We start from the raw sequence: 16,082 nt of genomic DNA on the forward strand, positions 1-16,082 counted from the left end.
ATCAGGAAGCCTATGAGGCTATCATTCCTAGAGGCTATCATGCCTATGAGGCTATGAGGAAGCCTATAATTAGACAATGAGGAAGCCTGTAAGGAGGCTATGAGGAAGCCTAGTAGTGTTGATGTTGAATTGGTGTTGGAATGAATTTGTATGAAATTTGACAGTTTATCCCCAGAAATTCTTGGGGGATGAGTGAAATTTTTGAAACAACCAGTGATAAAATTTCATAAATGAAATCAATAAACATAATGCTGAGATTGCTTCCCCTGTCATGGCAATATTGAAGGTGAAAGGAGGGGTCGGTGGGAGGCAAGTTTTTAGCTAAAACACTATTAGCACTATTAGCCAAGATTATTCTATAACTGCTTAATCTGCATTTAGATAAATGAATACTCAAGGCAGCATACACAGGTTTTTAATACACAACTTCTTAATGGGATACTCCTAAGTGGGAGGAGTTAAAACTGCACCCAGATTAATGTATCAAGAAACAAAGGACAAAGGAAGCCAAATGCCACAAGTGGTCACTAATTAACAAGACATGTATATTTGTATTGGAACTGATGAAATTAGACCTCCTGCTAAGAACATGTGATAAACTTCATATCTAACTGATTGACATATGATAATAAATCTGTTTCATCTCAACAGCAAAGAAAATACACATCCTGGGAAAATCCTAAAATAATAACTACTGAGTAATTAAAATCAAATTATGTATAAACATAACTTATATAACATATAAGTACCTATTTATACAAAATTCTCAGAAATGATCCTGAATATGTTTAATTGTCATTTGTTCCATGTTTGCATTGTGTTCTGATTCTTTGTAAATATTTTTTAGGGTAAATTTATTTCTGTTTGATGTGATGCTGTTCTAATCTTATTTTAATTGTCTTTTGTTTATACTGTATCTTTTCTGTGGTAATCTGTTATGTAATAGGGAAATGTGTGTTAACACCTGAGCAAACATCCAACCTCATATCTTCTTGCAAATTCTTTGACCTGACAATTAAACCATCCTGATCTAACTTTCGGCCCTATATTTTAATTTTGCTAATAAATGTGTCAGTGAACAAAATCCTCAAAGTCACACATAATGAGTTCATATTAATTTCATAGTAATTTAAATAATTTAATTACCCCTGATTTCTTTCAGAACACACTGTTTGAACTCATGATATGTAAAATTAAGGATTTAGTGCTCACATTATTATCAACCTAATTTTTCCTGCTATCACCTATCTTGTAAATAAACTCCTGGGAAATACTGTGTAGCAATGCCATTGGTATCCATGTTTGAATTAAACATAAATCATAATTTAATTGCAACTTTTATTTTATATATATACATCACAATTATAATTTGGCCCTTGGGGAAACTACTCAGCTAAAAAATTTAATTTTTTGCTCCATGCCTAAACCAAGAGCCTAGCTATGTGCATACTGAAAAGTAGCAAAGTATAGACCCCTGGCTTGACATCACACCAATCCAATTGGAACGATGGTTCAAAATAAATGCATGAGGCTATCAGGAAGCCTATGAGGCTATCATTCCTAGAGGCTATCATGCCTATGAGGCTATGAGGAAGCCTATAATTAGACAATGAGGAAGCCTGTAAGGAGGCTATGAGGAAGCCTAGTAGTGTTGATGTTGAATTGGTGTTGGAATGAATTTGTATGAAATTTGACAGTTTATCCCCAGAAATTCTTGGGGGATGAGTGAAATTTTTGAAACAACCAGTGATAAAATTTCATAAATGAAATCAATAAACATAATGCTGAGATTGCTTCCCCTGTCATGGCAATATTGAAGGTGAAAGGAGGGGTCGGTGGGAGGCAAGTTTTTAGCTAAAACACTATTAGCACTATTAGCCAAGATTATTCTATAACTGCTTAATCTGCATTTAGATAAATGAATACTCAAGGCAGCATACACAGGTTTTTAATACACAACTTCTTAATGGGATACTCCTAAGTGGGAGGAGTTAAAACTGCACCCAGATTAATGTATCAAGAAACAAAGGACAAAGGAAGCCAAATGCCACAAGTGGTCACTAATTAACAAGACATGTATATTTGTATTGGAACTGATGAAATTAGACCTCCTGCTAAGAACATGTGATAAACTTCATATCTAACTGATTGACATATGATAATAAATCTGTTTCATCTCAACAGCAAAGAAAATACACATCCTGGGAAAATCCTAAAATAATAACTACTGAGTAATTAAAATCAAATTATGTATAAACATAACTTATATAACATATAAGTACCTATTTATACAAAATTCTCAGAAATGATCCTGAATATGTTTAATTGTCATTTGTTCCATGTTTGCATTGTGTTCTGATTCTTTGTAAATATTTTTTAGGGTAAATTTATTTCTGTTTGATGTGATGCTGTTCTAATCTTATTTTAATTGTCTTTTGTTTATACTGTATCTTTTCTGTGGTAATCTGTTATGTAATAGGGAAATGTGTGTTAACACCTGAGCAAACATCCAACCTCATATCTTCTTGCAAATTCTTTGACCTGACAATTAAACCATCCTGATCTAACTTTCGGCCCTATATTTTAATTTTGCTAATAAATGTGTCAGTGAACAAAATCCTCAAAGTCACACATAATGAGTTCATATTAATTTCATAGTAATTTAAATAATTTAATTACCCCTGATTTCTTTCAGAACACACTGTTTGAACTCATGATATGTAAAATTAAGGATTTAGTGCTCACATTATTATCAACCTAATTTTTCCTGCTATCACCTATCTTGTAAATAAACTCCTGGGAAATACTGTGTAGCAATGCCATTGGTATCCATGTTTGAATTAAACATAAATCATAATTTAATTGCAACTTTTATTTTATATATATACATCACAATTATAATTTGGCCCTTGGGGAAACTACTCAGCTAAAAAATTTAATTTTTTGCTCCATGCCTAAACCAAGAGCCTAGCTATGTGCATACTGAAAAGTAGCAAAGTATAGACCCCTGGCTTGACATCACACCAATCCAATTGGAACGATGGTTCAAAATAAATGCATGAGGCTATCAGGAAGCCTATGAGGCTATCATTCCTAGAGGCTATCATGCCTATGAGGCTATGAGGAAGCCTATAATTAGACAATGAGGAAGCCTGTAAGGAGGCTATGAGGAAGCCTAGTAGTGTTGATGTTGAATTGGTGTTGGAATGAATTTGTATGAAATTTGACAGTTTATCCCCAGAAATTCTTGGGGGATGAGTGAAATTTTTGAAACAACCAGTGATAAAATTTCATAAATGAAATCAATAAACATAATGCTGAGATTGCTTCCCCTGTCATGGCAATATTGAAGGTGAAAGGAGGGGTCGGTGGGAGGCAAGTTTTTAGCTAAAACACTATTAGCACTATTAGCCAAGATTATTCTATAACTGCTTAATCTGCATTTAGATAAATGAATACTCAAGGCAGCATACACAGGTTTTTAATACACAACTTCTTAATGGGATACTCCTAAGTGGGAGGAGTTAAAACTGCACCCAGATTAATGTATCAAGAAACAAAGGACAAAGGAAGCCAAATGCCACAAGTGGTCACTAATTAACAAGACATGTATATTTGTATTGGAACTGATGAAATTAGACCTCCTGCTAAGAACATGTGATAAACTTCATATCTAACTGATTGACATATGATAATAAATCTGTTTCATCTCAACAGCAAAGAAAATACACATCCTGGGAAAATCCTAAAATAATAACTACTGAGTAATTAAAATCAAATTATGTATAAACATAACTTATATAACATATAAGTACCTATTTATACAAAATTCTCAGAAATGATCCTGAATATGTTTAATTGTCATTTGTTCCATGTTTGCATTGTGTTCTGATTCTTTGTAAATATTTTTTAGGGTAAATTTATTTCTGTTTGATGTGATGCTGTTCTAATCTTATTTTAATTGTCTTTTGTTTATACTGTATCTTTTCTGTGGTAATCTGTTATGTAATAGGGAAATGTGTGTTAACACCTGAGCAAACATCCAACCTCATATCTTCTTGCAAATTCTTTGACCTGACAATTAAACCATCCTGATCTAACTTTCGGCCCTATATTTTAATTTTGCTAATAAATGTGTCAGTGAACAAAATCCTCAAAGTCACACATAATGAGTTCATATTAATTTCATAGTAATTTAAATAATTTAATTACCCCTGATTTCTTTCAGAACACACTGTTTGAACTCATGATATGTAAAATTAAGGATTTAGTGCTCACATTATTATCAACCTAATTTTTCCTGCTATCACCTATCTTGTAAATAAACTCCTGGGAAATACTGTGTAGCAATGCCATTGGTATCCATGTTTGAATTAAACATAAATCATAATTTAATTGCAACTTTTATTTTATATATATACATCACAATTATAATTTGGCCCTTGGGGAAACTACTCAGCTAAAAAATTTAATTTTTTGCTCCATGCCTAAACCAAGAGCCTAGCTATGTGCATACTGAAAAGTAGCAAAGTATAGACCCCTGGCTTGACATCACACCAATCCAATTGGAACGATGGTTCAAAATAAATGCATGAGGCTATCAGGAAGCCTATGAGGCTATCATTCCTAGAGGCTATCATGCCTATGAGGCTATGAGGAAGCCTATAATTAGACAATGAGGAAGCCTGTAAGGAGGCTATGAGGAAGCCTAGTAGTGTTGATGTTGAATTGGTGTTGGAATGAATTTGTATGAAATTTGACAGTTTATCCCCAGAAATTCTTGGGGGATGAGTGAAATTTTTGAAACAACCAGTGATAAAATTTCATAAATGAAATCAATAAACATAATGCTGAGATTGCTTCCACTGTCATGGCAATATTGAAGGTGAAAGGAGGGGTCGGTGGGAGGCAAGTTTTTAGCTAAAACACTATTAGCACTATTAGCCAAGATTATTCTATAACTGCTTAATCTGCATTTAGATAAATGAATACTCAAGGCAGCATACACAGGTTTTTAATACACAACTTCTTAATGGGATACTCCTAAGTGGGAGGAGTTAAAACTGCACCCAGATTAATGTATCAAGAAACAAAGGACAAAGGAAGCCAAATGCCACAAGTGGTCACTAATTAACAAGACATGTATATTTGTATTGGAACTGATGAAATTAGACCTCCTGCTAAGAACATGTGATAAACTTCATATCTAACTGATTGACATATGATAATAAATCTGTTTCATCTCAACAGCAAAGAAAATACACATCCTGGGAAAATCCTAAAATAATAACTACTGAGTAATTAAAATCAAATTATGTATAAACATAACTTATATAACATATAAGTACCTATAAATCAGGATAAATGCAAATATCTAGATTTTACCCCTATGTTCTATTTTTAGCCATGGCAGCCATCTTGCTTGGTTGGCCAGGTCACCAGACATACTTTTTAAACTACATACCTCAATGATGATTGTGGCCAAGTTTGTTTAAATTTGGCCATATAGTTTCAGAGAAGAAGATTTTTGTAAAAGATTACAAAATCAAATAAAAATTGTTAAAAATTGACTGTAAAGGGCAATAACTCCTTACAGGGTCAACTGACAATTTTGGTCATGTTGACTTATTTGCAGATCTTACCTTTCTGAACATTATTGTTGTGTACAGTTTATCTCTATCTATTATAATATTCAAGATAATAATTAAAAACTGTAAAATTTCTTTAAAATTACCGATTCAGGGGCAGCAACCCAACAACTGGTAGTTGGATAATCTAAAAATTTGAGGGCAAATAGATCTTGACCTGATTAACAATTTACATTCCTGCCATATTTGCTCTAAATGCTTTGGTTTCAGAGATGTAAGCCAAAATTTACATTTTACCCCTATGTTTGATTTTAGCCATGGCGCCAATTTTGGTTAGTTGGCCAGGTCACCGGACACATTTTTTAAACTAGATACCCTAATGATGATTGTGGCCAAGTTTGGTTAAATGTGGCCCATTAGTTTCAGAGGAAAAGATTTAGTAAATGTTTATGGACAACTGACGCCAAGTGATGAGAAAAGGTCAGGTGAGCTAAAAATAATATATCACGGTGTAGAATGGTAACAGACTTATCGGGTTTTTGCCAGCATTTCCACATTAATCAGGTTCAGCAACCGCATTATCGCGTTTAGTTTACAGACAGTGTGACACAAAATGAGCAAAATAGACGAAAAGAAGTCGTTAGTGTTTATGTCTATATGATCACGTAAGGCACTGATGATCTAACTTTGCAAAATTTGTCATTTTTCATTTTTCTTCGGTACCACTCTTGGCTTTTTCAAAAAGCTCCACACTAAACAGGACAACAGACCAAACACAGCTACTAATGGTGTGTTTTCCGTTCAAATACACAGTATATCAGAATGTGGACTTTTTGTGCTCCTTTATTTCATACAAAATACATATTAGAACCACTTGTATGCATTCAAAAACTTAAAATATCGTATATTAAAGCTTTATCAAAATTGATTAGCAGCGACCTAATTGGGTTTTCCTAAAAGACGTGCTTTTTGGCACTGAACTGTTGAGGTTTATTTAGCACAGGACTTATTGTGTTTTTATTGTTTTACCAGGGTAAAAAAATATGTTTCAGTATTTTTTGTTTGTTTTGGAAATGAAAAATAAACAATTTTAATAACCCATAATGATGTAGGCCTATCTGACATCGGGTGCTAGAGTATACAAATCTGGAACTTCTCACAGACAAGTGTTTTTCCGCAATCTTGATTTTTTTTCTTCGAGTAAAAGTACATCAGTATGGGGCAATATCACATGCAATGCCAAACAAAACAAAAATGGTCTATTTCTGCTCTATCCCAGATTAACATGTGAAGGTCTTTTGAGGGATGTTTAGGAAAGACACGTTTATTCCAGCGTAATAGAAATATTCATAATGATGCATGTATGAGTGAAGCTTTATGTGTCAGTCCTGAAAAACGAAGTTGATGGAGCTGGTGAATAACTATGACAACCTAAATTTATTTAGTATATGTTAGATGCATGATTTTTGTAATAGTTGTTAGTGACTTTAAACGAGTTGTCAATTAACTGAGGGTACTCAAAGATCTGTTCCTTGTGTCTTTTTGTTGTTGGGGTGTACAAGTACCCAGACTGACTTTCACTTGTAATTTTGTCCATCTGATGAGTTAAGCCTTTTTCAACTGAATTTTATAGTTCGTCCTTATGGTGTATTATTATACTTCAGTGTGTTTTTTCTATATCAAAAGTAATGAAATAGTTGTGCTATTTCATTCCACAGAACCATTTGCCATTCAATAGTTTCAAAGACTATTGCCCCGGTGAATAGTTTCATAATCATCTTTCCCGTACTTTTTCATGCTTATTTTTCATTGGACGACAATGATGTCATTGACTACTCTGCTTGGTTACGTATGCTTTGCAACGTCAAACTCCCGCTAATATTGTAAACGGTGGGATCTGTTTGTGTTGATTGTAATTTCACTTATAAGAAGCAATCATAAAAAAGAAGAAAAAATCTTCATGGGGATTTTTTTAAAGATCTAAAATGTAGTACCTTATCCTTAATATGGGTTCGCTCTCCGTATATTAAAAGTGAATTTGCGTTTGGTGTATTTTAGCTAGAATTTGTTATAAGCACAGAAAGTTTAACACAAGCAAGTATTTCTAGTCTTGATTGAAATTAATGAAATATTTATTAATACAAAACGAATTATAAAAAAGTATAGTTCATCATGTGCATATAAAGTTATGTGATATTTTTGTTTTCTTGCAAATGATATATATACACTTTTAGAAAATTAGTTATTTGGTATATATATAAAATACTTAATGGCTGTGTTGTTCAGTATAATAAAACACCTAATGACTGGGTGTGCGGGTAATAGCAAGTTTGTTGTCCCTTCGCATACCAACTATTGCTCTCGGCTTTGCCTCGAGCAATAGTTGGTACCTCAGGGACAACAAACTTGCTATTACCCTCACACCCAGTCAATAGGTGTATACTATTAAACCACTGTCCCAACTAACATGTTTAACAGCACCACATTATGTATATATGAATGTGCCTGTCCCAAGTTAGGAGCCTGCAATTCAGTTGTTGTCGTTGGTTTATGTGTCACACATTTGTTTTTCGTTCATTTTTTTTAATATAAATAAGGCCGTTTGTTTTCTTGTTTGAATTGTTTTACATGGTCATTTCGGCACCTTTTATAGCTGACTATGCGGTATGGGCCTTGCTCATTGTGGAAGGCCGTACAGTGACCTATAATTGATAATTATTGTGTCATTTTGGTCTCTTGTAGAGAGCTGTCTTATTGGCAATCATACCACATCTTCTTTTTTTATACCTACTAGTTCAAATAACTATCAGGTCTTGAAAGGCTTTCTTTGACGCCTTACATCGTTGTAGAAGGGCGTCAAATCAAGCATTTAGAATAGCCTTTTCAGACGTCATAATTATTTGGACTAGAACTCTCCCTGCTATGAGGCTGAGATACTGATAGAATCCCACACATTTGCTTGTGGATTAATAAAGTATATCATTGTGTGATGTGTGATTAATGTATAAAGTAAGAAGTGTTGAACAACCATGCAGGCGGAGTAAACACATAGACTGACTGAGAAGATATGAGTTTCCATATTCATTTGTGCACAAAAAGTCTGGTGCCTAAAACACAAAGAGTCCCGTGCCACGAATTTTCCAAATTAACCATCATTTAAGACCTTGATAGTGCATGAAACAGTTCTGAAAGGACAATGTCTACATTTAATGAATAATAACCAAATATTTACTTGGAGAAGAAAAAACAAACTTAAAAATGCTTCAATTGGACATCTTTCCATAAAAAATGTTTGTTTTCAAGTTGGGGTACCACATTGGTAGAAACAATTAAAAAAATTGTAGCTTCCCATGAATATATGACTAGATATCCAGCAAAATAATTAATTTCCCCATTCCATAACATCAAGCTTATTTGGAAATATCAATTCTGCTTTAATACAAATTGAAAGAAATAACCACTTACACAAATGTTGTCACCTGAAAACACGATAAGTCTGTTGATAAACCCGATTCGTGCGGAAATGCCGAAAAAAACCCTGATAAGTCTGTTATCATTCTACACCGTGAATATGATGTGCAAATAAGAAGAATAGAGAAAATGAGCAGAACTAATAATCAAAGAAAAAAGTAGGCAAAATTAATCATGAATGGATAATAATAGTTTGAAAAAATATAAAAGAATAGAAAAAAACGGACCCCCCTAAAAAAAGAAATAAAGAAACCCTTATCCAGATCCTGATACATCTGCATAAATACAGGAATCCCAATTTCTTCTATGTTCTTTTCCATAATTACGAAAGTCGAAGACACTTCAAATTTAATGTTCATATTCTTTAAATCTTCTTGCAAATTAATACGTTTTTTTAAACTAATCATTTAATTTTACCTTCTTGGAGAGCAGGATAAAATAATGATCTCAGAGTAGTCTTGTTCTCTGCTCTTCCAATATTTTTGTGGCCGTTCTGAAGAAATTTTTGTTCCTAATTTAGAAATATGAGGAAAAAGAAATAATAAAATATCAATTTTGATTTAATTTCAAGGTTTAATATATATGTGATTTATGTTTAGACCGTTACATTATTGAGCTAAACAAGTTTCAACGGTACACTTTTATCATAATTGAAGGTAATTAAAGACAATCATATGCAAATTTATTTACAGATCACTTTGAAATAATATTTAGGTTTTAATATCTATGTTTATGTAGACCTAGCGGTATGAAAAACCAGGAAATCTTATATCAAGAAAAATATTTTCCCCCTCAATCCACAAAAAAAATATTTTATAAGTTTTAACAATACATTTGTCTTTAGTTTTCTATGTTGTGTCTTGTGTTCTATTATTTTTTCTGTTTGTCTTTTTCTTTTTTAGCCATGGCTTTGTCAGTTTATTTTCAATCTATAAGTTTGAATCTTTCGCTCCTCTTTAACAAATATTATTCATAATTAAGATATTGATACCTACATCTAGTTTTAGACCAACTGAAATGACATCAAATATTCTCTTTGACAGATCTGTACACATCTCATATAATTTCTGCATAGATGGCTTAAAGTTTGGAACTTTTTCAGAAGGCCATTCCTAAAACATGAAAAAAATTATAAAATTTCAGTTACTTTAAATTCAGAAATTATTGTGTGCATTTATTATTGCAATTTTGTTATTAAAGACTAAAACGCGATTTTTGAAATATTGAAAAGATCCTGTTGAAATCATTACAAAAAGAAGGCAGTGTCTGCTCATACCCGCATGTGGGTACTAATAGCAAAATTGCAATTTGTAGGCTACCCCATCCCTAGATTTTCCATGCAGTTCAACTTTTTCCATGAAAAAATGATGGAAAATGCTGGAAATTTCGTTTTTTCCATGGATTTCCATGGAATTTCATGGAAAAATTTTCCATCATAGATGGAAAGTTTATATGTGTTACTTATTCCATCATTTTCCATGATAAGATGGAAAACTTTCCATGGAATTCCATGGAAAAAATACTTTTTGGATGGAAAATGGGATGGAAAGTAGTTAAATAATATTTGTAGATGGAAAAGAGGATGGAAAGTGGACTTAGAATATTTTTGAGATGGACAAGAAGATGGAATCTTGACTTAGAATATTTTTAACATGGAAAAATTATAGAATCTTAACTTAGAATATTTTTGAGATGGAAAGTCATGGAAAAAATGTACACACAAATTACATACATTAATTCGTTATCATCAATTAGACATGTGAGCCAGTGAAAGAAATGCCATCTGTTTTTCAATGTTATATTTAACTTTGCCATTAAAGTGCGAGGTTTGGCATGCCTTAAAACCAGGTTCAACCCACCACTTTTATTCCCCTTTTAAAAGTGTCCTGTACCAAGTCAGGAAGATGGTCATTGTTATAATATTGTTCGTTTCTCTTTGTGTTGCATTTTAACGTTCAGTCGTTTGTGTTTTCTCTTATTTTTGAGATATTGAGATAAGACGTGGCACGGTACTTGTCTATCCCAAATTCATGTATTTGGTTTTCATGTTACATTTGTTATTCTCGTGGTGTTTTGCCTGATGATTGGTCTGTTTCTGTGTGTGTTGCGTTTCGGTGTTGTGTCGTTGTTCTCCTCTTATATTTAATGCGTTTCGCTCGGTTTTGGTTTGTTACCCCGATTTTGTTTTTTGTCCATGGATTTATGAGTTTTGAACAGCGGTATACTACTGTTGCCTTTATTTTTCATAAGTCTTTGTGTAGAAAACAGGAAGTGGTATGACCATACAGTGTGAGGCCAAATGTAGGGTAGCACATGGATTTATACATTTTTGTGCAATTATTATTACTTAAAACATAAAAATGGTAAATAAACAATAAATGGATGATCTTTTATTAAAATATATATAAAATATTCAAGATATAGGTAAATAACAGTTTTCAATTGGGACTCTTTTAAAAGAAATCAGATAACTCCTCATACAACCCCCAACACATTAAAAATTTGAACTGGCAATGGATATGCAGGCAACAAACAAAGATGTCTTCTCTCCTGAACAAAATGTAAAATTTATATTGGACGTAGATTAAATAGTTCCAAATAGTTGTTGACATCGAATAGTGCAGATTTATTCTTTGATGACTTGCATTGACTGTTGGATTTAGGAGCATATTTTTTGGTAAGTACACTGAATTAGATTCCACCATTTTGAATGTGTGCAAGTTTCTTTAGTTCAACATAATAACATAATGAAAACACCTATAGTAGATTTTTCACTTATAATTATAATGATTGGGTATTAAGACAAGACAAACTGTATATAGTGTATCATAATAACTAATAATCCACTAATGAAGTAATTTGGTTATAAAATTTAAGAATCTGTCGAAATTGGTTGCCAATGAGAAATAGATCCATAAAAGTAAACTAGAGGCTCTAAAGAGCCTGTGTCGCTCACCTTGGTCTATGTGAATATAAAACAATAGACACAGATGGATTCATGACAAAATTGTGTTTTGGTGATGGTGATGTGTTTGTAGATCTTACTTTACTAATCATCCTTATTGCTGCTTACAATTATCTCTATCTATAACAGTACTTTCTGTGGAAAATGTTATTGAAAATCTTCAAATTTTAAGAAAATTGTTAAAAATTGACTATGAAGGGCAATAACTCCTTAAGGGGTCAATTGACTATTTTGGTCATAGTGACTTATTTTTAGTTCTTACTTTGCTGTACATTATTGCTGTTTACAGTTTATCTCTATCTATAATAATATTCAAGATAACAAAAAAAAAACAGCAAAATTTCCTAAAAATTACCAATTCAGGGGCAGCAACCTAACAACCAATTATCCGATTCATCTGAAAATTTCAGGGCAGATAGATCTTCACCTTATGAACAATTTTACTCATGTCAGATTTGCTCTAAATGCTTTGGTTTTTGAGTTATAAGCCAAAAACTGCATTTTACCCCTATGTTCTATTTTTAGCCACGGCGGCCATCTTGGTTGGTTGGCCGGGTCACCGGACACATTTTTTAAACTAGATACCCCAATGATGATTATGGCCAAGTTTGGTTAAATTTGGCCCAGTAGTTTTAGAGAAGAAGATTTTTCTAAAAGATTACTAAGATTTACGAAAAATGGTTAAAAATTGATTATAAAGGGCAATAACTCCTAAAGTGGTCAACTGACCATTTTGGTCATGTTGACTTATTTGTAGATCTTACTTTGCTGAACATTATTGCTGTTTTCAGTTTATCTCTATCTATAATAATATTCAAGATAATAACCAAAAACAGCAAAATTTCTTTAAAATTATCAATTCAGGGGCAGCAACCTAACAACGGGTTGTTCGATTCATCTGAAAATTTCAGGGCAGATAGATCTAAACCTGATGAACAATTTTACTCATGTCAGATTTGCTCTTAATGCTTTGGTTTTTGAGTTATAAGCCAAAAACTGCATTTTACCCCTATGTTCTATTTTTAGCCATGGACGCCATCTTGGTTGGTTGGCCGGGTCACGCCACACATTTTTTAAACTAGATATCCCAATGATGATTGTGGCCAAGTTTGGATTAATTTGTCCCAGTAGTTTCAGAGGAGAAGATTTTTGTAAAAGATAACTAAGATTTACGAAAAATGGTTAAAAATGGACTAAAAAGGGCAATTACTCTTAAAGGGGTCAACTGACCATTTCGGTCACGTTGACTTATTTGTAAATCTTACTTTGCTGAACATTATTGCTGTTTACAGTTTATCTCTATCTATAATAATATTCAAGATAATAACCAAAAACAGCAAAATTTCCTTAAAATTATCAATTCAGGGGCAGCAACCCAACAACGGGTTGTCCGATTCATCTGAAAATTTCAGGGCAGTTAGATCTTGACCTGATAAACAATTTTACCCCATGTCAGATTTCCTCTAAATGCTTTGGTTTTTGAGTTATAAGCCAAAAACTGCATTTTACCATTATGTTCTATTTTTAGCCATGGCGGCCATCTTGGTTGGTTGGCCGGGTCACGCCACACATTTTTTAAACTAGATACCCCAATGATGATTGTGGCCAAGTTTGATTTAATTTTGCCTAGTAGTTTCAGAGGAGAAGATTTTTGTAAAAGTTAACGACGACGGACGACGACGACGGACGACGGACGACGACGGACGACGGACGACCGACGACGGACGCAAAGTGATGGGAAAAGCTCACTTGGCCCTTCGGGCCAGGTGAGCTAAAAAAAGTGTATCTTTACAGAAAACTGCAGATCAAAACTAAGTTCTAAAGATACATGTATGGACAATACCAATGAAGACATTTATATACAATAATTATGAAGAAAAAAATATTTAGGACAAAGACTGAAGTTGTTAACCATTATTGTGTTAAGGACATTATTTAAAGAATATCTCTTTATTTATAACAGTAAAATTATTTTTTAAGGTATCATGAGGAAGAAATGAAACTCATAAAATGGTTAATGCTTTTCTACAAGATGGATCTACTGAAGCCTGGTGTTGAAAAAAGTGACATTTATAACCTTGATTTCTTGTTATAAAGGCAGTGCAAACATATACCAATTTTGAAAGTTTTTGCTTGTTTATTGTATTTATTATAATACATCAAATGAATTTGAATTAAAAGTTAAAATGATGGTTGAGTTAATTGCTTATCTCTGACCAGTGCAAGACTCAAAAGACCTTATCAAACCGAAAAAAAGCATGGCACCTAGTTTTATACCTTCATTATTACAGGTACAGTTAAACAGGGTATATTGCAAAAAGGTTAATTTGAGCAATAATGATGGAAATATTTCCATGGAATTCCATGGAAAAAGAAACTCTATTGAATATATTTCCATGGAATTCCATGGAAAAACATCATGAAAAATATTTCCATGGAATTCCATGAAAAATGTTTCAGATGGAAATATTATTTCCTTTTTTTCTCTTTTTATTTTCCATGGATTTCCATGGAAAACAGGTTCCAATACTCTATGGAATTCCATGGAATTCCATGAAGTTTTCCATGATAGATGATGGAAAATCTAAGGATGGGACGTTTACCCAAATCCAGTTTTTAATAAAATGCCATTAGATAGGGAATAAAACTTGAAATATATACAGAAATTATCAATGATACAGGAATTTAGTGTTACTCTGTAGAACGATTAAAGCCTGAGTACATGTATGAGTATTATACAAACAATGTGCCACCCATATTTAAAAAAAAAATGAAAATATTAGCATGAAAACGTAAACAGCAATATATGAAGGAGCAATTTAACCAATTTTAAAAGATTCATGTAAGCAAATTAAGGTTTGGAACAAATTTTACATATCCAATAGCATTGTTTTAGCACATATTTCAAATGTTGCCATGCAGTTTAAACAACAATCACAGGCCCAAAAGTCCTGATCATGTAGGGTTTTCGGACATTTGATACATGTCCATTCGCATGATTCTCTTCTTCAGTTGATCCTATTAGTTGCTTCCTATCTTCAGAGGTGAAATATTTTAGATGCATATTTTGTTATTTGTTAACAAAGCTTCAACATTTGAAAATGCCTGTACCAAGTCAGGAATATGACAGTTCTTGTCCATTCGTTTTTGATGCGTTTTGTTATTTGATTTTGACATGTGATTATAGACTTTCCGATTTGATTTTCTTCTGAGTTCAGTATTTTTGTGATTTTACTTTTTTCAAGAAGATTATTGGCATTGGCCTTTGTATTATCAGAAATAATATAGGCTTTTCCTGTTGAATTTTTGCCTCCGTGAATACAGAAAAAAATATTCTTTTAAACTTTAATTCCTCTTTTATTTTTGTGTTTCCAGTTCTTCTTTTCTCTGCAGCTGCAATTAATTCCGAGTTTCTTTTATACAATTGTAAAAATCCAATCAACTAATAGTTTTGAACTCATGATAACTTTAAAATGTCTTCCCCACATGTATATCACTGTATTCCATTTTAAGAATATTTATTAACTGAGAAAAACTGTTCACTTACCTATATATAAATATTTATAAAACTTCTAAATCGTTTTAATCAATTAATTCACTAATTATTTACGTATATATTTCACGTTCCAATGGCTTTTCATTATAAAACTAGATGTGGGTATGCGTAGCCTACGAACGGCAATTTTGCTATTCTGCCCCCCAAAAAAATTTAAAATTATTATGATTATATAACCATGTCACATTTTTTTCAAGAGTAAAAACATCGCAAACAATTATGAATATACAGTTTTCTATCAATAAAACAAAAATGAGCTGGATTGGCATGCCAGCAAATATGTATAATCATGCATCGAATTCTCTCTGTGTGTGTCTCCATTTAGTCAGGAGCCTGTATTTAAGTGGCTGGCATTTGTTTCTGTAGATACTTAGTTTTCATTTATTGTTTTAAACTTAATTCAGGATTTTAGTTTTCTCTTTTATAAGCTTCATTAAAATAGAGGTTCTAAAGAGACTTGAATATGCTTCACCTTTGTCTATAATATAGATATGCATATTCA

At 32.6% G+C, this 16,082-nt stretch overlaps 1 protein-coding gene and 1 long non-coding RNA gene across 2 annotated transcripts in view; one reads left to right on the forward strand and one right to left on the reverse strand.

Moving 5' to 3' along the window:
• Positions 1 to 16,082, reverse strand: part of LOC143047472 (uncharacterized) — a 37,966-nt gene that overhangs the window by 9,342 nt on the left and 12,542 nt on the right. The window contains exons 5-6 of the mRNA XM_076220529.1: positions 10,055 to 10,171; positions 9,477 to 9,570 (exon numbers count right to left, since the gene is read on the reverse strand). Coding sequence (XP_076076644.1) covers positions 9,477 to 9,570; positions 10,055 to 10,171 — 211 coding nt within the window. The remainder of the gene's footprint in view (positions 1 to 9,476; positions 9,571 to 10,054; positions 10,172 to 16,082) is intronic.
• Positions 11,341 to 14,214, forward strand: LOC143047473 (uncharacterized). Its single transcript, XR_012969572.1, has 2 exons — positions 11,341 to 11,736; positions 14,005 to 14,214. It is a non-coding gene; the product is annotated as an uncharacterized LOC143047473 (long non-coding RNA).

Source organism: Mytilus galloprovincialis, chromosome 10 (genome assembly GCF_965363235.1).
Source record: "Mytilus galloprovincialis chromosome 10, xbMytGall1.hap1.1, whole genome shotgun sequence".
In the NCBI taxonomy this organism is placed as follows: Eukaryota; Metazoa; Mollusca; class Bivalvia; order Mytilida; family Mytilidae; genus Mytilus; species Mytilus galloprovincialis.